This window comes from Tenrec ecaudatus, chromosome 13 (genome assembly GCF_050624435.1).
Source record: "Tenrec ecaudatus isolate mTenEca1 chromosome 13, mTenEca1.hap1, whole genome shotgun sequence".
NCBI lineage: Eukaryota > Metazoa > Chordata > Mammalia > Afrosoricida > Tenrecidae > Tenrec > Tenrec ecaudatus.
In genome coordinates, this window is record NC_134542.1 from 74,090,520 (window position 1) to 74,112,037 (window position 21,518).

The following is a 21,518-nucleotide window of genomic DNA, read 5'->3' on the forward strand; positions in this document are numbered from 1 at the left end:
AAAGGTATTTTTCCAGTTTGGGAAGGGGGATTTATGGCAACAGGTATATATGTTACATAACAAAATTCAAAAGGCAAACTTACTGGCATTGAGTCAATTCTGACTCATAACATTGGGCTGCTAACCACAAGGCCAGCAGTTAGAATCCACTACCCACTCTGAAGCAGAAAAACTTGGCTTTCTACTCCTGTAAAGAGTTTCAGTTTCAGAAATCCACAGGGGCAGTTCTACTCCATTGCTATGATATTATTACATATTGGTGGGGAAATACTTCACATATATTCTTATCAACTGTAGTTAGGATTACAGCCAAAGAACTATGTAACCAGCAGTGGGCATAGTTTACCAGCAAATGAAAACACCAAGTTCTAGTACTGCTTCTGAAAGGTACCCGCCTGTCTACCATCCTATCTATCTAGCAGGGGTCCTCAAACTATGACCTGCGGGTCACATGTGGCCTGCTGAGGACATTTATCTGGCCCGCCAGGTGTTTTTGCCACAGTTGCCTGTCCTGTTTGCATAGGAATTTGTTCATATATATATATTTTTTAAACTATAGCCTGGCCCTCCAAGGGTCTGAGGGACAGTGAATTGGCCCCGTTTAAAAAGCTTGAGGACCACTGAATTAAGCTATTCATAAGGTGAACTAAGCAATGCAGGGCAACCAGTCATACCAATATTACACTGACTTAACTGAAGTTTATTTCTTCTCATGCAAATTCTATTGTAGCTTCTAGAACTCCTCCCAGGTAATCTGTGCTCAGAGTAGTATCTAAGCTTCCTCCATTTTGTGCTGTGTTCATCTTATATGCTTTTGTGACTGCAGTTCAGAGAGAAAGATCATAGAGAGCCCAACCCTGCTCCTTCAACGATTCAGCAGGAAATGACACATTTCAGTTCAGCTCACATTTTGATCATCAAAGAACACCCTAATTTTAATGAGGCAGAGAGTGTGATCCTCTCCCATGTCTAGGACCAGAAAGAGAACAGGAAAAATTGGTGACTGCTGAAAGTGCCTTTAGCAGTTATTAAATGTTAAGCAGATGTTTTATGTTGCAGACTAGCCTAATGGAGTCAATAATATTACTATCATGTCATGCAATGATTTTGAAATTAAGGTTCTAATCTTGAGCTTGTTTATAAAAGGTACAAACTTTAAGTAGTTTCACTGTTACTCAACGTTTGTGTAAGCAACTGCACAAGCTAAGAGACTAACTCATGAAATTATTTTACCTGAGTTACTATTTAAAGATTAAATTCTAGACGCATTTAAATACATTGATTTGAATCATCTTGTTATGAGCAACTTTAAGAAGCCATTTTTGATAGTTCCAAATGATTAATTCAAGTAAACCGCATTTAGTTTCTGCATGTAAAATGGTATGATAGAGAAAAACAAAACAAACATGTAATGTCTGCTCGTAATAGACTGAAGACACATTAACAGGTATTTAGTTTGCTAAGTAATTTCAGGAATCTTATTGGTTGCATTGTTTCCAAAAGCAATTTAATTTTTAATACCTATTAAATGTTATTGAGTCAGCAAAGTGCCGAGCAGATACAACACCACTTGCTGGTGGTATTGCAGTTCAAGTTATCTCAGGATGTTCCTTTTGTATCCCCATGGTCCCAAGTGCTTTTGTAACTCCCAAACTGCATGTTTAATTTCGGACTTGTTAGTTGGGGAAGCAAGTGTTTGGATTGTTAAAAAGGCTCGCTATATATACGAAGGATGATTGAAATATATATATATATATACACACACACAAGATAGGACAATCTACCTCTTTGCTAGGTGTAAGGAATCTGCTGAAGAAAAAAAAAAAGCAGGTGGAAACTGAAACATACAAAAAGGAGCGCACAGCTGGGTCTTCGGGAGTCCTTTAATCCCACACAACTTGCAAGAGAAAAAGGAGAATTAGCTCTATCATTCAACTCTTACTTGATGGACTGTCATTAGACACCCTATTGTCCAGTCATCATGTCACAGCTGTTACAGGCTTAAGGGAGAGGGTGGGGGTTAGGGAAAGCGAAAGGAAAAAGCTCCCGGAGATAAGGCAAGCTAAAACGTGCCATCCATTTAGAGAGGCCACCGTGTCACAGGTGCGCTTTTAACAAGCAGCAACCTCAGAGGTCAAGTTAAAAAAAAAAAAAAAAGCCTGAGCGTCCAAGGTCAGACTGCGGGTAGGGCCCGCGGCAAGGCTCGCGGAGTGGTTTTCTCTGAACTCCCTCGGCGGCCCGGGCCAGCCGGCGGTGCCCTCCCGGCAGGTATTCTCCGTCTCCCCCCACCTGTCCGGGTCGGGCCCGCAGCTTCACCGAAGCGACGCCCTAGTGGTGGGAATGGGAAAACCCCGCCCGCGCGCTTCCTTCCCGTTGGGCTTCCCCAGCCGGACCCCGAAGACGCGGAGCCCTCGGGGAGGGCAACTCCGCCTCGGTCCGCGCCCATCCCCGCCCCGTCCCTCTCTCCGGCTCGCTGCCCCTCGGGCTTCCCATGCGGCCGCCCAGTCGGGGCCCCACTCTGGGGTGGCGGCCCGGCGGGGGTGGCTGCGAGCCGGGGCTCCGGGCAGCGCCATGGGGCAGGGTGAGTGCGCGGGCGAGGCCCCGCAGCCCCGGCGCGCCCCGCCCGCGGGCACGGGGAGGTGCCGGCCGGGCGGCCGGCGGGGCCGCGGCTTTCGCTGCCATTCAAGCCCGGGCTTGAGCGCCCCGCGGCGAGCGCGCGGGTCCGGGGAGGGCAGAGCGGCCGAGCCGGCCGCGGACCGAACGCGCCAGCCGCCGTCTCCCTCGGGAACCAAAGTAGGAGCCCTGGGCGGGAAGAGAGCCACGGGCCCTCCTGACTTTGCTCCGGGAAAAGTTTCCCCGGGGGCCAAGTGGCCGACGGCGACAGTGTCCCCGCGCCCCGCGGGCTCCCGCCGGGCCAGCGGCTCGCCCCCTCCCCTCCCGTGCCCTCCCCTTCCCCCTCCACCCCGAGGCGCCGAATGGCTACCCAGGAAAGCTCACGGGGCGGGGGCTGCCGCGCCGCCTCCCGCCGCCGCGCCCGGCGCACAGGCGCCCGCGGGCTGGCGCCGGGGACCCGCAGGTGGGAGCGCACGCGGGAGGCGGGCCGGCCCGGGGCTTGGGTGGCTCGGGCGGGCTCGGGACGCGACGCGGAGCCAGCCGCGCTCGGGCCTCGGGAAGGCGCGCGTCCCGCCCTGACCCGCTGGCCTCTCCCACCCCAGCAGTGACGCGCCGACTGGGAGCTGGAGCCCGCGCAGCGCCCCGCTGGGCCATGGACCGCCGAGCCCCGCGCGCGGAGGACGCCCCGGCGGCGCCCCTGCCGCCCGCCGCCCCCACAGGGTAAGCCCCGAGCGCGGCGCCGTCCCCCGGCCGCCAAGGTGAGGCCAGCGTGGCTTTCGCCGGGCCACCTGGTTAGCGGCGCGCGGCCCCCAGCAGCCTGACTCGCTGGCCGTCCGACACGCGGGGAGGAGGTTGCCTCCGCGGAGGCCGCCTGCGGTGGGAATCTGGAGGTTTTGGGGGGCTTTCGTGCGGCTGGGGGGGCGCCTTGGGTTGCGATAGGCCAGCGAAGGCTAAGAATTGGGTGAAGAGTCCGGAGGCCGAAATCTTAACAAAGGGCCCCTTGTTGCGACTCTGGAGGCGCGGAGGCTGATGCCTACCTGTAAGTGAACTCTGGGGAAGGAGGGGGGCAGGGGGCAGTAAGGCCCCGGACTGCCAGCAATGTCCGAGTGGCAGTGGGAACGAGCCTTCCGTGAGCGGGTGGAGGGCCACGGGAGGGTGTGCCAGCTGTCAGCCAGCGTGACAGTTCCGGGACTGGGCACAGTGAGCGCCTCTGATTGGGGGTGTGTGTGTCTGTGGCCAATGACTGGTGCCAAAGACAAAGTCAGATTGTCAATAACTGTACTTTTCTACCCATCCTCACCTGCTTTGAGGAGGGATCGTAAGGGCAGGGGCTGTCACATGGCGAGTTAATATTCAAGGCAGCCTATCTTCCTGCCAAATATGCTAATCTGAGCGTGTGGGTAAACAGTAATGAGAACAGGTAGTTCTACAGGAGATTGGGGTGGGGGTGGCGGCGTCGTAGAAGGTGAAGCTAACCTTCATCTTGGCCCGCAGCAGGAGGATGTGGCTTGGGAGTAGAGTTTGGGAGTGGGTAACCCCTTTGAGGTAGTCAAACCGGTGCCGCCAATTGGTTGCGCCGCAGTTTCACTTCTTAAATCCTTACTATGCACACAGAGAGGCCCTACTAAATATTATGAATGTGTTGGACGTCAGAAAGCCTAGGAAACATTGACGTTGTGTCTAATGAATGAGAGTTGTGCCGTTTTCCTGATTTAAGAGCATAGAAGTCATTTTTCCCTGGAACATGGCAGGCGTTTCCTTAGGAGCAAGTCACAGCATGCTTATTCATCGGAGGCCATGTGAACACTGGCAGTTGTCTAGAGGAAACATGGAGAAGTCTCAAAGCAACATGACTAATCGAAAAGATATTTAGTCAAATGCTTAGGTAGAGGGAACGTGTACTATATGAATTAATTCCTTCATTTTGCTCTAATTGACTATCTTGCCCCCACCTGGCAAATAGCCCTCTCTGGGTGACTTCCTTTCCATCCACTCCCCTACCCACCCCAGATTTTCCCACTTGTTTATATGTTGTCATGTTTACTTTCAAATAGCCTCATGTGATTATGCAGTTATGGAAGCAAGGTCCCTTAATTAAGCTGTGGATGGAAGATGGAACAGTTGATAGTAATTTGGAAACCTGTGCAAGCACAACACAGTAAGACATAAGGGCTGAATTGGTCAATTTGAGAGTGGACTAAAAGTAAGGATTCGGTTAAGCTACTGTTAGAAAAATACAGCCGTTCGGGTCTCCGCGTACATAAATGGACATACATGAGTGTCCAGAAATCAGATGACATCTTTGAATAAATTAGTTATGTGATTTCAGTGCGATGAAGGGACAAAGTGTTTTCTAGTGGCAAGCATAATTACAATCAAGTTTTACTTGAGAATTTAAAGTGTTTTTTTTCCATTTAATTTTCAAATCAAAATCCCCCCCCACCCCAAAAAAACAGCAAAACACTTTATTAGGGGTTAATTCAGACATCATACCATTCCATAGTTCAATCATATCAAGCGGTGTTATACAATTGCTATCAATATCAGTTTCAGAACATTCTCCTCCTTAAACTCCTTGATATCAGCTCCCCCCTCAGGGCCCCTCACCTCTCCTGCTGTACCCTCTAGGTAACCTTATTCTGCTTATTGTCTCTAGAGATTCACCTGTACTGGGTTTCATATACTGTAAAACGTAGAAAAATATATAACAGCGAGTCAAGAAGTCTTCCAACAGTGACAAAATACAACAGAGATAAACCCAAATATGGAAGAAGAAAAAAAGAAAACCCTCAGAAACTATGGAAAACCAGATCCAGGCTGAAGTGTATCATAAGGGAGATCAAATGATGAGGTTTTGAACTGTTCAAGTCAGATTTGTCATTTTAATCAATAGTCGTCTCTCCAATAATCTCTGTCTGATAGCCTGGTTATTCCTATCCCTCAATTAAGCTTAGAGGGAAATCACCAGAGCTTTATGCCCTGTGTAGATCTGGCGAGTGTATTTTGGACTTCCACTGTCACGCACAGCCTTCTGCACAGAGTATACAAAGCTTTACCTAACTTCTCCAACATGAAGACATAGTATTGTGGCCCCTTGACTCTTTTTTTTTTCCTTTTTAGAAACATTCTAGATAACTGTTATAATATTACAAAGGTTCGTTTCAAAAAAATTGCCAGGGCTTTTACATTGTCACCTCGTTTGTATTATTCAGTATTCTGAATCTGGTCGAACAAGCGCTTTCTTTTCAGTGGAAGTCACAGCGCACAGAAGGTCTGGCTGCCTCTCCGTCATGCGCTGGCCCCTTCTCTACCTTCAAGTGCAGTCGCGTGATGGTCTTGAGTGTGATGGTCTTGAGTGTGATGGTCTTGAGTGTGATGGTCTTGAGTGTGATGGTCTTGAGTGTGATGGTCTTGAGTGTGATGGTCTTGAGTGTGATGGTCTTGAGTGTGATGGTCTTGAGTGTGGTGGTCTTGAGTGTAGTTGTTCTTGGTCTCCAGAGCACTGCCTACTCACCTATGTCCTAGATGGGGCTCCTTTCTTACTCTCATGCAATATTGCTCACTCTGTATATGTTCTCTTTGTCTTTGAAATGTGCCCAAGGGAGTTGATCACAGAAGCCATTGGCATTCACATTAGATTGCATGATAATTTGCATGAAACCTATACATGCAGTCCCCTGTTTATGAAAATCTATAACCTGTAGGCACAGAGCAACCTCTGTAAAGCCTAGAATATTAAATTACCAAGCTATCTCCAATGGTTTATAATAACAAAATAGAGCTACATTGTGACACCCACACAAACATTAATATTATTATATTATTGTGCTAAAGATGTTTTAGGGTATCTTAAATCAACTTCCTATTTCCATAAATATTTACAGTCTCAAAAACCCATTGGGCAGTTCTACTCTGTTCTGTAGGCTTGCCCTGAGTCAGAATTGACTCGATGACAGTGAATTGTAAATAAACTAAATTAAATTTAAATGATCATTCTTTATGCTTTGCAAGGTACAGTCTACTCTGTTCTAAGACGAATATCTGACTAACTGTTATTAGATATAAACCATACCTTACCTTTCTGACTTCATGTACATAATTGATTTAAAGAGAGGTTTAGAAACAACTCACTCATCATCTGGACTCTGTTTCTACATAAATTACTTAGGGAGTTCCTAGGTGGACAACAGTTAAGGACTTGACTACAGGCAGAAACACTGCTAATTAGAATTTACGTACGTGAACTTTTCTAGATGTGTCTCCAAAGACAGGCTTTGTGATTGGCTTCTGAAAGGCCACCAGTTGAAAACCTATAGAGCAGGTCTACTTTGTGTCCATGGGTCACTATGAGTTTTAATGGACCCAGTGGCCGCAGTAACAACGATATAATTACGTGGTGTCCCTGGGTGTTACAAACAGTTCATCCGCTCGATTGTTACCCAACATTCAGAGGACTGAGTTTACCCAGAGGTGCCTCGGAGGAAAGGCCAGGTGAGCCAGGTCCAAGAATGAGCCATGGAAAATTTCACAGAGCACGGTTTCTGTTCTGACTTCCACTGGGTTGCCGTCTTGAAAAGTAAACAGCTCTTTTGGAAACACTAGCTGGAAAGTGTCAATGTTGTTACGCGGTGATTCCTCTCTCTACTTTGGAAGTTCAAATTATGAAGTCACGCGTTTCCTTTCTTAAACTGGGAACATTGTCAACACTAAGGGGTGGTCATATCTGACTTCTCTGGCTTCCCTATTGCCATTCTTCCCACAGCACTCGACTTCTATGCTGGGTTGGACCATTTTTGCAGTGGCCACATCAAGCTCCCAGACAAAATTCACAATTATGGGGGTTTATTAGGGAAGTAAATAGATTTCCACAAGTCAGGATCAATCGATAGTCGAGGCATAGTTCACTGGTTATAGCAACATCTTTACTCAGTCCACCCCCAAGTTTTACTTCAGCCCCTCAGCCACGGGCTCCCTTGGCATTTGCCTCCATGTGCCAGAAAGCCCACTTATTACTCTGCCTCACAGTCCCATAGTCTCAGCACTGGTCCCTCTGTACTAGCTCATTGCTGCCTTGCCTCAGCCTAGCTTCTTTGCTCTCTCCCATAATCTCTGTGTTACAGTCTGTGGTCTCCGCCTCTGCCACTTCAAACATGCTCTTCTCCCAATGATTTCTCTCTCTCTCGTTTCAAAGATGACTCATTCTTATAGCCAGGGCGTGTTATAACTCACTAAAAATGGTTAGTGTAACTCTATTTGTGTGATACGTATCTTGTTTGCGTAGTCCTTCCCAATCTTTTGGTGGGAATTATAGAAACATGGATACAAGAGTAATATTAAGGAATTACATTTCACCACATAATGAATGAAACCCAGGCCATTGTTGTCGAGTTGATTCCAACGCAGAGCGACCCTGTAGGACAGAATAGAACTGCTCCACAGGGTTTACTTACCTACTCTATTACAAGTGCTCTTTTTCCCTCTCTTGGTACTTAGTAAAGTGATAGTCATAAAGGGTTATCAACAGTCATGTAAAAGTAAGGCTGTGGACCAACTCATTCTCATCTGACCTCCTACAGAGATTCTGCATTTCCATCCAAGATATATTAAATCAGGATCTACATTTTAGGGCGGAAGAGGTCAAACTATTCCTGTTTGTAGATCTCACTCAGTTCACTACCACCAAGATAATTGTGACTCATAGCAGGGCAGAGTAGAACTGTCCCTGTGGGTTCCCAAGACCATAAATCTTTATAGGAGAAGAAAGCCTCATCTTTGCCCTGAGGAGAAGCTGATGGTTTTTAAACTACTGAACTAGTGGTTAGTAGCCACCATGCAACCCCTACAGCACCTGGGCTGCTCTGTTCTCAAATGATAGGGTACTAGCTGTATAAAACCCCGGAATTTCCAAAAGAATATTACTGGTCTGAATAGAAGAATTGAACGAAATGGCAGGAGTCAACAAAAATCTGTTGAATTCCTTCACTCTGCAGAATAGAACTTTGGAAAGAGAATCAGGAAAACTTACTACAACAACAAACCCCCCAAAGATAAACTATTTAGGAATATAGTGACATGAAAGAAATATACAAAGAAAACTATAAAACATTATTACAGGAAACTAAAAGTGTTGTGCTGGGTTGCTAGAGAAACAAATCCAGAAACACCCATATGTATATGTGAGAGCTTTATTTCAAAGAGCTATTGCATATTGAGAAGACATCCCAGCCCAGTCCAGGTCATGTTCATAAGTCTGCTATTAGCTCATATGTCCAGTACTAGTCCATAAATTCCTCTTCAGACTCACACAACACATGCAATGATGCTGTATGCGGGAAGATCACAGGCCAGTGGGTGTAAAGACTTGTGGATCCAAAGTTGGTGGAAGCATCTCCGTGCTGGCCTCTCTGGCTTTCTGAATGTGGCTCCTTAACAGGAAGTTAAGCAGAGAGGGTGTGTGGCCTCCCTCCCAAGAGAGAGGAAGTTCCCAGAATCCTTGTGAGAAGGCCACACCCATGAGGCATCATCAGGCTGTGACCTGATTGACAGGCTAGACTCCATCCCTTCAGTCTTAATATCCTCAAGTCGATATGAGATTATGTAACTACCACAACGTACATACCGCATTTACTCATGGATAAGCCGAGCTTTTCAGCACATTTAAATCCAGTTTTTGTGGTAAAATTAGGTGATGTGGCTGATATTTGGGTCGACTTATACTTGAGTATATATGGTAATTGGAAAAACATACCATGCTCATAGACAGGAAAACTTAACATTATGAAAATGTCAAAACTACCCAAAGTGATGTGTAGCTATAATACAATCTCGACTCAAATTCCAATTTTTTTTAACAAAATAGAAAAATTATTAACTTTATGTTGTAAGGAAAGACCTCCTGGACAAGTAAAACATTTTTGAGGAAAAAAGAGCAAAGTAGGAGGCTACATGTAGTCTTGAATTAAGATATCTATGTATATATATTTTAAACTCATGTATATAAAGGAATCTAACATGCAGCACATCAAAGGAGCTCAGACATTTGAATTATGTTTCAAAATCATATTCAACATTTTCATGTATCTGGGACAATTTAACTCAGCAAATTTGTTGCGCATTTTGGTCATGTGACAACAATCTGTACTTATTTTTTGCTACTTAGAAGCTGCTAATTTTTCTTGTAGAAAATTATTGAAAATTGAATCCTTGATTAACAAATATAGACTGCTTTTCTCAGACGCTGGAATTTCCCTTCTAAGTTTAATTTCTTTTGACTTAGAGGATAACAGTGCTGTACCCTCATTGTTGCTTCATTAATGAAATACCAGGTATATTTACGTAATAATAGATGCCAACTTCCATGCTGGGTGGGACGGACTGGTTTTCATTTGGTTAATTAACTAAAAACATGTAAACTCTTATAAAATGTTAGTTTCTAGGCTCTAGGAGATTAGTTTCCAACCTCTAGAACTTTCCTGATGATATTCTGAAGGGCTACGTAGACAAGAGCAAAAGAACCTGCTGTCAGTGTGGCAAAGGTACTTTGGTGCTCTTTGAAATAGATTCGGTGTAGAAAACTTAAGACTACAGAAGCTCACACATCAGGAATCTTTGGGCTCCCAGTCAAATTGTATTCTCCTGTCTTGGTAGAGGTTTGTTGGAGCACAGGTATACCCATTCACTTAAACAACGCCTCTGGCTTCTGCTCTGCAGTTGAGTAGTCCCGACAGAGACCACTTCGCCTGTAAAGCTAACCCAAGTCATTCTCTCACTCTCATTAAAGTTTGTTGACCCCTTGGCCTAATTTATGAATTCTGTGCGTGATTACTTAATTAGATGTTTATTTACTGTAGGAGATTGCTAAGCACTGACCTGGAATATAAATTAGAACAAAGGATTTCTATTTTGTTTGCATAGAGTGTAGTGACTTATGGTTGACTCATTTTCAAATAAAGATGGAGCTTATCCCGTTAGCACAAATCTCAGAAATTTTGCATTGATTAGATATTAGAATGTACCTTAAAGTCAATTTCTAGACATCTGCTCAAACAACTTTTGGGAAAAAGCTAGTGATGTAGCAGATATCTAGAAACAAATTTACACAGAAGAGGTGAACCAAGCTCCATTAAAAAAATACATTATACTATTTTATAAGTTCAATCAAACTGGAATAATTTCTTGCAAATATTTTTGGTTGTAATTGTTAATTTTTCATATCCTTAAACTTTTAGTGTTTTAAAATCAGTATAGTTGTTGTAAGCGTTTGTTTTTTTATGACATTGCTAAATTATTTCCCCCCATCTGCTACAATAAAAACAAACTAAAGTATGGGAGAAAGAAGTTTTCCCATGACTATTTTTAAAGGGCCAAATGCCTTCAGTTTTGCATAGAAACTTCATATCTAAGGAATGAATCCCTTGGAAGAGGCTCTCACAGAGCAGCTAGTTGTTTTGACCACATTAGAAAAATGTTGGAATAAGTTTGGGTTATTTTCAGTTTAAATTTAGTTTAAGTTGCCATTCTTCTTACAAATTGAAATAAAACAAATCCAGTCATTACCTTTCACCATAAAGCTGTAGAGTTCAATTGGGTAGCTGTTTGTGAATGAAAGTTATTTTAATTAGGGTGGTCCTCCTCAGTAGTAAGCTGTCAAGGAAATTGCTTCTTTACCTCACCCCCCTAGAAAGTTTGAAACTCAATGCTATTGCTAATTTTAACCATATTCAATAGTTACAAATGCTTTACGAAGGTTAGGGTTGTTTCATAGGCCATAAATTAAGCTCTCTGGATGCCCAGTGTTCTGGGTTCTTTGGTTAGATCTGAGTATCTCCATGCCATTATATCCTCCTCAGGAATTTAGATGCCAGCCTTTGGGAATTTTGATGGGTGGAGAAAAGAACAGTCTGTTACAGAATCGGGTCACTTCCTTAACCTTGCCTACTCTGTAGCAAAAATGCAGCCCCATTAAAGCCCCGTTATGGCTGTGTTAGATGTTGATAATGGAGGTGCCACATGATTCCTCATTTTAATTTTCTGTAGTTCTCCCTGTTGGCTCTTGGATTTCCCAAATGAATTCAGAAATTTAGGGATTTTATGAATGTTAGTGTGGGCATAGTATACAATATATATGAATTATAAATAAGGTATATGAATATTACTTTAAAGAAAATGTAAGTCAATAGGACAGAGATTTTCTTTTGTAATTGCCTCAGATTTGTAGAAAGTTTACTTTGGATATACTTGAAGTGGTAAAACAGAGTCTTTGGAAAGATTTGATTTTTGAAAAGAGCCAAAGTGCTTCCTTCGGAAGCAAACCTGGTCAATGGGGCTGAGGATAAGCTGAGCAGTAGTTGTTTCAATACAAAGCATAGTTGAGCCTATGAAATAAAGATTGTGATTTTCCTTGTATAATATATAGATTAACTTTCCATATGGCTTAATGCCAATGGTATCCATATATATATATATATGTATAATGGCAGAGTCATTGGGAAAATCTCCTTGTTTCTCAGTGTGCTTGGTTTGAATGATTAACCCAGGTAGTTAATGTATATTCTGATCTGTTTGTTAAAATCAAATATGTCATTCACTTCATTTTGTAACCTGATAGGCACAGTTTCGGTTTTTACGCCAAGTGATATTTGTAAGGTCTAGATGGACTGCTACTTCTGTGGAATACTAATCAGCAGCCCTGGGGATTTGCATTTCCCTAACCTGCCTTGGTGCATAGGCGCATGCGCTGTTATTTCTGGAGGAATGGAAGTAAGGAAGTATTAAATGAGCCCCAGGGGAACAGTGGCAGGGGCCAAAGTTTGAACAGCTGCTACAGTCATAGATCAGTTCAGAGGAGCTGGAAAAAAAACAGGAAATTGAGAAATGCTCTCCCCTGCCCACTGTCAGGCCCGATGAACTACTATGGTGTCGGTACCACTGAGGCAACAGCAGTCACGGTAATTATTGGAAGCACTGGACTTATTTTCCCCTTTGTGCTCACGTGGTTGCATGTTATCCACAGAGTGGAAGTGTCAGAGAGAGAAGGGTTGCTTCTCTCTTGTAGTCTTAGGACAGGTGTAGGATCACTTGTGCTATTGGCCCCGATCTGTATTTTCAGATCTCTGAGTGTTCGTGGTTTGATTATTAAATGTCAGCAAACCTCTAGGAAAAAGTGTCTGTATTGGTCCAGGTTGACTAGTGAAACAAATTCATTGACACTCATATATGTGTGTAAGAGAGAGTTTTATATCCAAGAGTAATTATATATTAAGAAAACATCCCAGCCCAGTCCAGATCAAGTCCTTAAGTATGGTATTAGCTCATATGTCTAATACTAGTCTATAAATTCCTCTTTGGACTCATGCAACACATGATGCCGAATGCAGGAAGATCACAGGCCGGTGGGAGGAAAGCCCTGTGGATCCAATGGCAGTGGACATACCTCCGGACACCCACTGCCATCCGCATGGCTCCATGTGGTGGCTTGTCAACAGGAATGTTAATCAGAGAGAGAATGTGTGCCCCGCCTCCAGGGAGGAAGACAGGAATCCCCAGAATCTTCAGGAGAAGGCCATGCCCACACAGAGGCATTATTTGGTATGTCCTTATTGACAGGCTAGACTACCCCTTCGCACACGTTGACAGATTACCGGATGTAACTGCCAGTGTCCGAGCAGATGGAGGGAGAGAGGGGGGGCTCTGGCCTGGATCAAAGAAGTGCTGATTGCCATTCTCTGAGAGCATCGCTGTCCTGCAGGAGAACAGAGCTCAATGAGGCAGAGATGTTAGCAGGTGCAAAGAAAATCGTTTCAGGCGGTGATCCTTTGCCCTCAGTCTTTTCTCCTCAGTGTTCCTTCTCTCTCAGAGGACCGGTTTTGCCCTGCTATAAGCTTCCTTATTTTTTTTTCTTCTTCAGGAAAGTTAGACGTGACTTCATTTGAATAAAATATTGCAATATTAGTGGCTTGCGCATTGGCCTTGCCACAACTTGCCACAGGTCAGCAGTTTGAACCCGTCAGCATGTTCTCAGGACGAAAATTAAGCTTTGTGCTCCTGTGGAGACTTACTGCCTCAGAAACCTACAGGGGCAGCCCTGCTCTGTCCAACAGGTTGCTATGAGTCAGAATTGATTTAACGGCAGTGAGGGCATGCGTGATATCAAAGGTGAATTACATACATTTTAATTGGGACAAATTTTGTAGAGTTCGTTTCAACTGTAAGTTCCTCTGGTTTTTCATCAGCCGCATCTTTTATTTCCTATCAGTCGGCACAAGGTATTTCAAACGGCTTCCTTTCAGAAAGCACTTTTGTAAAAAAAAATTCTGACATTTGGCCTTGCAATATTAATAAAGGCTCTCTAGATTGCCCCACTCTGCATGAAGCCTAGCGGTTTCTGTTTATGGTGACGATCGTTGAATATTTCATGCCGTGGCTGGCAGGAGTGTGATTTCAGGAGGAAGGGGTGACAAGCATGCTCGCTTGCATCAGTTGCCCTCATGAACAGTGTGCACTCAGGCTTTCTCTGACTCGGCCAGGATTTGGAATAGCCCTTCCCCACTGGGATCTAAGATAAACATTGTCAAAGTGAAAGGAGAGTGCACAAGAAAATAAAACTACAGCATCGAAAATGAAGGCTTTTCTTCCTCAGTCTTAGACCCGCTGTCTTCTGAAGATTCACATCCCAATGAAGAAATAGGTTCCAGAGGGCGATCAATGGCTTGCTCTCAGCAGAAAGGTTGGAAGTTCCAACTCTTCCCACCCTCCGAGTACCTAAAGATTACAACCAAGACACCCCCTAAAGCTCACTTCTACTCTAACGCTTAGGGGCTCCATGAGCCAGCACTGACTCCAGGCAACAGGTTTTTTTTTTTAATTGAGGAAATAGCTTTTGTTGATAATGACCTTAAGATGCTCCACTCAAAGCACATGTTTTTGAAAGGGTTTATTTTAAAAATAGGATTAAAGGAGATTGGGGAGATATGCTAACACCATGTTCATAGTCCATGTAATTTTTGTTGCACTTACGTACATTCAACACATTTTATTTGTGTCATAATACTCTCGTTTTCCTTAGGCCTTTTGTGGTCTGCCTGTATTTTTACCCTACTTCTACATGGGAAAAAAGAAATGTCGTGGGGTTATGAAGGGTGGAACGTTCCTGCTTTTTTCTCCCTTCTTAGCTAAGTAAGTGCCTAGTCCTGAATGGGAATGAAGGGATGATTAGATTTTCACTTGGGGTGCGATCAAGAATGGAGCAAGAGATCAGGTAAACAGGTGGGGAAAGGGCGAACAGAGCTTTCCTGACAGTGGAAGAGCAAAGGTCCCTGTGCTCAAATGCTAGATTGTATTGGGCCTGAGCTAGCAGTGTGAGGCCTGTCAGCTCTTAACCCCTCACGGTCACCTTGCAATTCTGGCACTGATAGTTGTGGAAACTTTTGTGTCCTACGATCATTGGAAAGTATTTTGTGCCAAAGACTATATATAATCTCTTTAAAAGTCCCTTTTGTACTTTTTGGTTGAGAGAATCTATCCAAAAGGAAAGTTATGATTATTTTGAACAGTTTATGGAAGTAGAAAAAACCCATCTCTCTCCTAAGGAGTGGCTGGTGGTTTTGAACTGCTGACCTTTCTGATCACAGGCCAGCTTGTAATCGCTCTTCACTAGGGCTCCTCAAAGGGAATTTTTAGTTAGGTTAGTAACAGTTCTCTACAGGAGTGTTTGTGGTCTAGATACTTTATTCACGATTCCTCCAATAGATAATACGTTCATATGGCAAAAAATTCAAAAGTTAAAAAATTATAACAGTGAAAAAAAAATGTCATGTCTCTTCTGCCATCTAGATTTTCTTCTCAAAGGCAACTGGTGCTCTGAGTGTTTGCAAGCCCTCATAGGGCATTCTGTATTACCTGCTACTGCTCAAAGGATTACGATGCCAGCCATGTATGCCCTGTCAAATAGATCAGAAGCCATGTTAAAGGAGGAAAAGTAATTTAAATAATGTTATATAAGGATCCCTGGTAGTGCTGTGAATTTGGCACTGGACTGCTAATGCTAACTTTAGCAGTTCAAACCCCCCAGTCGCTCTGTGGGAGAAAAATGAGACTGTCTACTCTTGTGAAGATTTGTAGTGTCAGCAACCCTATGGAGCATCACTATGTGTTTTAATTGCTGGCAGTGGGTTTGGTTTGGTTTAATATGTCATATGTAGGACTTTGAAATCTTTCTAATGTGTTTGCTCATGACTGATGCAGTGAAATAGGAACAAATGTGAATTTTTGCAATGTGGGTACACCAGAATTATAACCAGAATGCAAAAATTGCAGATCAAATCCCTGGAAAGAGAGCCTCAGAAGAGGCAGGAAGCTCATGTTGGTGGAGGAACCCTGGTGATGTACTGGGTATCATGGTGGCTGCTCAACCCACACCCCGCTGCTCCGTGGGGGCAGAAAGAGTCACAGCCTTGCACACCCACAGGGGTGGTTCTATTCGGTCTTGACATGGCCACCATGTGTCAGAGTTGACTCCGTGGCAGTGTGGTTGCTTTGGGTTTGGAATGTGAGCGTCTGGATTATGGTCAAGACAGTGGAGAGCAACACTCAGAGCACCACCTGCTTAGTCACCATCTTTGATCCGGGTGCTCTCATTTCTGACTGCAGATCAAGATATTTGTGTGCTACACAACACGATACTGCCTTTTTCTAGAAAGATTAAGTTTCTTTCAGGGCACCCATTCTAAATTTTTCTGTTCCAGTGTGATCATTCTAGTGTACCTACATTTAACAAATGTGGGCTTGTTCTGATTTACTTTACCAGCCATCAAAACATTGGGATGAACTGGTTCAAAGAACTTGGTGTATGATGTAAATATAATCATTAAGATAAATCCAAGTCAAACAAAACTATGAAGTTATCTTTCATAAAATAGTTTATACTGTGTCCCATTTGAAATTTAAGTTAGTATTTATGAACTTTAAAAGCCTACTCTCAGCCACACTAGCAACATCCCAAAGACACGCTATATTGACTAGTGTGTCTTTCATACCTTTATAAGCAAATGTGTGTATATTCTTCTTTTTCATGCAGTCCTTTGTACCTTGCCTATATAATTATACATTATATAAAAGTCCCTCCCCCTTTTTATTTCACTTCCTAGCTGCATATCATGACTGTGTCGTCATGAGCCATAATCTATGCAGCTGGTCCTTATTAAAGGGTACTTAGATTTGCTCTTCCCCTCAGCCTTCTGATTCGGAAAGGATCATTTGAGCACACAATCTACCATGCTCATGCCCAGGAGCCAGAGGAGTGTAGTAGCTTATGTGTTGGGCTGCCAACCTCAAGGCTGGCAGAACCCACAAGGTGCTCCTTGGGAGAAATTTGAAGGTTTCTGCAGCTGTAAACGTTTATAGCCTTGGCAGCTCTAGGGAGCAGTCCTCTGCCGTTATGTTGAGGTTGACTCAGTGACAGTGGGTTAGTAAGGAGTGCTACTGCTCTCTTGGTATATTTGATAACTTTATCTGTACTGAGAGGGCATATTCTTTACTTCTTGTGTGTGTATTTCTGGATACTGGATATGTTTAACTTACCCATAACTTGAACTGGCATTGAGTTAATCCTGACTCAGAGCAATCCTATAGGGCAAAGTAGAAGTGCACCTTTGGGTTTCTGAGACTAAAATTGTACAGGAGCAGAAAGCCTCGTCTTTCTCTCAGGGAGCAGCTGATGGGTATGAATTGCTGATCTGGCAGTTAGCAGCCCAGTGCATAACCCACTGTGTCAGCAGGGCTCTGACATGTACCGAGACACGTAATAATCAGTTATTAGAAGGGAGTTGTTTGTTAAATATATATGGAAGGGCATGACTATCTAGAACCTGAGTCAAGAAGTCAGTGTTGAGAATGGAAGACAAGCAGTTTACCTTGCAGATAAAGGTGTAGCAGCTTATCTAAGTTTCAGGTGAGTATTACTTTTCATTAATTGTTGGATCCACAGGACAGTAAATTGTTGGTAAGACATCCTCCAGTGCTACGCTTTTAAAAAGGGCTGTTATAAATCTCTCGACACTCCATTCTAGAATTCCATTCTTGATTCAGGACCCATTTTTAGCATTGTTTCCTGCGGTGGCATTATTGAAGAAAGATGAAGTTCATTAACAGTATAAGTGAAACTTCTGAGAAATGTTTCCATCTCATTGAAAACAGATGCCTTGGAGGCTGTGGGTGGATCTGCTTTACCGGATGTAAGGCCTATGTCAAGTTATGTAAATTATGCATGTATGCTTTTTTGACAAATTTATAGAACAGGTTATAGGCTTTAGCGAGAAGATGCTAAGCTTAATTGTGGGAGTCACTGACAACTCTATTCTTTTGTGCCAACACCCTAAAATCTAAAGGGTCAGTAGCTGTGCTGTTTTGTTTCCGGCCTTTTGTTGATAGAGGAAATTATCCTTTGGATGTGCACGTAGTGGGCTTAGGAGTAAGATCCAACAATGATGGGTGTTTTCTTCCAGTTGAGGAAAGAAAAGACTGAGAGCTCGGAGCTGCCACTGATGTAAGAAATTGAATTACCAAATAGGTGCCTCGGAAAGAAGCATCAGTAGGCGAGCTCCTTCCCCATTGATGCTTTTGGGTGTTGTAATTCAAAATGAGCAAAACCCTGCAAATATTAAGTGGAAAGATTCCCCCTACTTATGTTTTGGCAACAAATGGTCATTTTACATTGTATAAAAAGAAGATGAAATTCTAAACTAGAGTTCATCAGGAAAAGCAATGCAGCACACACATGACCTTTTAATGTATGAGCATCAATCCAGTGTCCCATAAAGTGTTTTGAGTGAGTTGGTGAGTCTGCACTTAACAATCAGGCAGCCTGCCTCACAGTTGTCAGATACAATGAACCAATGCACTTGTCCCTCTGGCACTTAATAGCACTTGCTTCGGTTTCGAATGAAACTGGTCCAGCCAGAAGTAGGAATAGCAGGAGTAGTAGAGTGGGCTTAGGGACATGACCTTGCCCTGAATCTCTTCTGCCAGTCACGGGCTTAAGCCTCAGGTGACTTCCTTGTGGTCGAAGGCAACATAGAATTCAGTGAATTAAATCCTGGCACGTATGAGGGTAGTGTTGGTTCCAATGATGTTTGTTAAATATAAATATTATCTGATTAATTGGAAAGTAGTCCGTTGCGGTGCTGGCATCATTGCTGTGTTAATGTGAAAGCCAGGAGGGAGGGGACGCTCCCTGTGCGCCTTCTCATCTTCCATGAGGTGGCAGATGGGCTAGGTGAAGAGGTTCGTGAGTTCACTGGGGAAGTCTCCATACCCGGTGCAGCTGAGTTGATTTTTGGCATGCCAAATCCAGAAATGTCTACTAATCTTAATGGAAAATCACATTCCTTTTTAAGAAAAGTGATTCCTTTGAGATGAGGAATGTGCTGCCAATTGTAATTCTGATTTTCTCCTAACTGCAACATTCTAAGAGTTGCCTTACCTGTTACTGTTTCACTTTTCTCTTATGTAAGATGATGGTCACTGGAGTGGCGTTTCTTTGGTTTTTGTTTGGGCTGATGGGCAGTGACGGAACGTGTCCACTGTCAGGTCATGCACACGGGCTCCGTGATTCAGAAGAGGACTTGTGAGTCCGTTCTACTCCCAGACTATTTGGCACGGAGGAAAAGTTTCTTGCACACATCCGTTAAAATCATAACCCACTGTGCCACCAGGGTACCAGCTGGACATCCGTTAAAATCAAATGATCTACCTGTTGTCAGCAAGACACGGAAGTATTAATTAATTCCCACAGATGTCAGAGAATTGAGTGGCGATGTAGACAGTGACTTTAGATATTGAAGTATGGGAGAAAAGCCTGTAACTCCTAACTCCTTCATCCTTGAAGGTGACTCCGACTGATCTTCTAGGGCAGGGAAGGAGAGCAGGCCCCATCTGTCCCAGAGGGTTTACAGCTAGACCTCTTTGTGTTCTGATGGAACCAGGTTAAACTCACAGAGCTTTCACTGAAAGTGTGACTTAGGGCAAGTGCGATGAAGTAAGTTTACATTGTTTATGGCATGATACTTTCTATTTCCTTGCTGGTGAATTTTAATGTCAAAGAAATTCATTACATATTTTCCTAATGTAATTCAGCTCCATGTTTTCTCAGTAAGTATAATGAAAATTTTCAGGTAGAATGACTTTTCCATGTAGAGACTGCATTTGGGAAGTTTCTTGAGTACTAGGGCGTATGTCCCTGGTAAACTTACCTTTAAGTAAACATGCTTCCTCAGGTGATATTAGATGCATTTATTGCATCAAAGATTGAATAAATATTTGTGAGTGCAGTAGATTTTTCATGAATGAAAACAATCAGAGACTAGTAATGTGAAAGCAATGGCTTTCACTCTGCTCCTACAAGTAACGAGAATTTATTGTACTGTGACTGTTCTCAGGGTGCATTCTGAATAAGATAAAGTTCATATGTTTTCAGCTATGAGGCTGGCAAAAATGCATGAGTGACCTATATCAAATGTGGAGAAATGACTAATGACATGAACTGAGAACGAAACACAAAGGCAAATCCCTCTCAGCATGTTGACAGATCACCGCTCTGGCACAAAGCTTGTTTACCGTGCTTAAAGGAGAAGCAGGACCAGACTACGATGCTGGAGCTCACACACTATCCAAACCGCTAGGCACCCTAGTGCACAGAGCATATCTTGGATGTTAAGGGACACATCGCATTTGTATAGCAAACTGTGTGTGTGTGTGTGTGTGTGTATGTGTGTACGCACATATTTTTAAACATTTTAGTTGTTGAACATTTCGGTTGTTTCCAATGAAATCATTAGCAATTGAAATCGTACGAAGTTGAGGTTTGGGTGAAAGTGATTGCAGAGCCGAAAGACTGCACAGACCACTGCAGTGAGGTGACCAGCCCCAGATGTGATATGTGGTTGGAAGCAGTGAAAGCCAGTACAGGTTTCAGAGAAATCAATCTGTGAATTGCCATCAGGAGACATGCCAAAGAAAAGATGCCCTTATTGCGCAGGAAGACATAGCCACCAGTAGGAGTAGCCAGGCTCGATGAATAAGCCAGGAATGAGACACACGACTACAGTGCAGTCTGTGCGGACCCAAAGCCAGGACTGATGCCCCACCCCCCCGCCCCCCGCAAGGGAGAAGCTGAATTTGGAGTGAGTGCTGGTGGTCACACTTGGCCGTGGTCCAAGGCTGGGTCTTCTTGCGCACCTCTGAAAGGTGAAGAGGCTAGGCCTGCGGGCAGGTATGAATTTTGAGAGCAAGAGCTTAAACTTGATTTAGTTAGAGAGGGTTGTGTGTGAAGTTTATGTAATAAAGAACTCAAAGGAACAAAAACAAGATATCTTCCTGAATGAATCAACAGTTCATTGATTCCCCTCCCCCCATTTAACAAATTCGTGCCAAGCCAGCTGTGTGTTAGGTTCTGGGCTGGGCAATGCCAGTTAATGTATTTAAAATATTGCCCTTGCAATACATGGAAATTATATTCACGGAATCAAAGCACTTGGGCTAGAAGGAAAACATGTTTCAATCTTATTAGAAACACACATCTTTGAACAACTTCCAAGGCAATGCAGGTAATTCTCTGTTTTAAAATGAGGGTAATTCAAATCTCTGAAATGCCCATTACTCTGCATTGTCAAGTACTTCCCCCCATACTTCCCCTTACTGTCTTTTGGGTAACATTTCAGCTGGTCCGCAGGTGTTTTAATAATGAGCCTTTTCAGGAGTCTGCGCTCTGAAAGAATTGCCCTTCAACCTATACCCCACCCCCACACACATACCTCCTGGACTGTTTCCAAGATCAGTTGGCATTTGGGGAGTTTTGTTGGTGTTTCTTTCTCTTAGACAGATTGAGTACCCAAACTGCCCCCCCCCCCCCC

The 21,518-nt window shown here is 43.7% G+C and overlaps 1 protein-coding gene across 2 annotated transcripts in view; it reads left to right on the forward strand.

The window, feature by feature from the left end:
• The first annotated feature begins 3,050 nt into the window (after positions 1 to 3,050).
• COBLL1 (cordon-bleu WH2 repeat protein like 1) overlaps positions 3,051 to 21,518 on the forward strand; it is a 186,127-nt gene continuing 167,659 nt past the window's right edge. For both annotated transcript variants that reach the window (XM_075529557.1, XM_075529558.1), the window contains exon 1: positions 3,051 to 3,333. In XM_075529557.1, the coding sequence (XP_075385672.1) occupies positions 3,266 to 3,333 (68 nt within the window). In that variant the 5' untranslated portion in view covers positions 3,051 to 3,265. The remainder of the gene's footprint in view (positions 3,334 to 21,518) is intronic.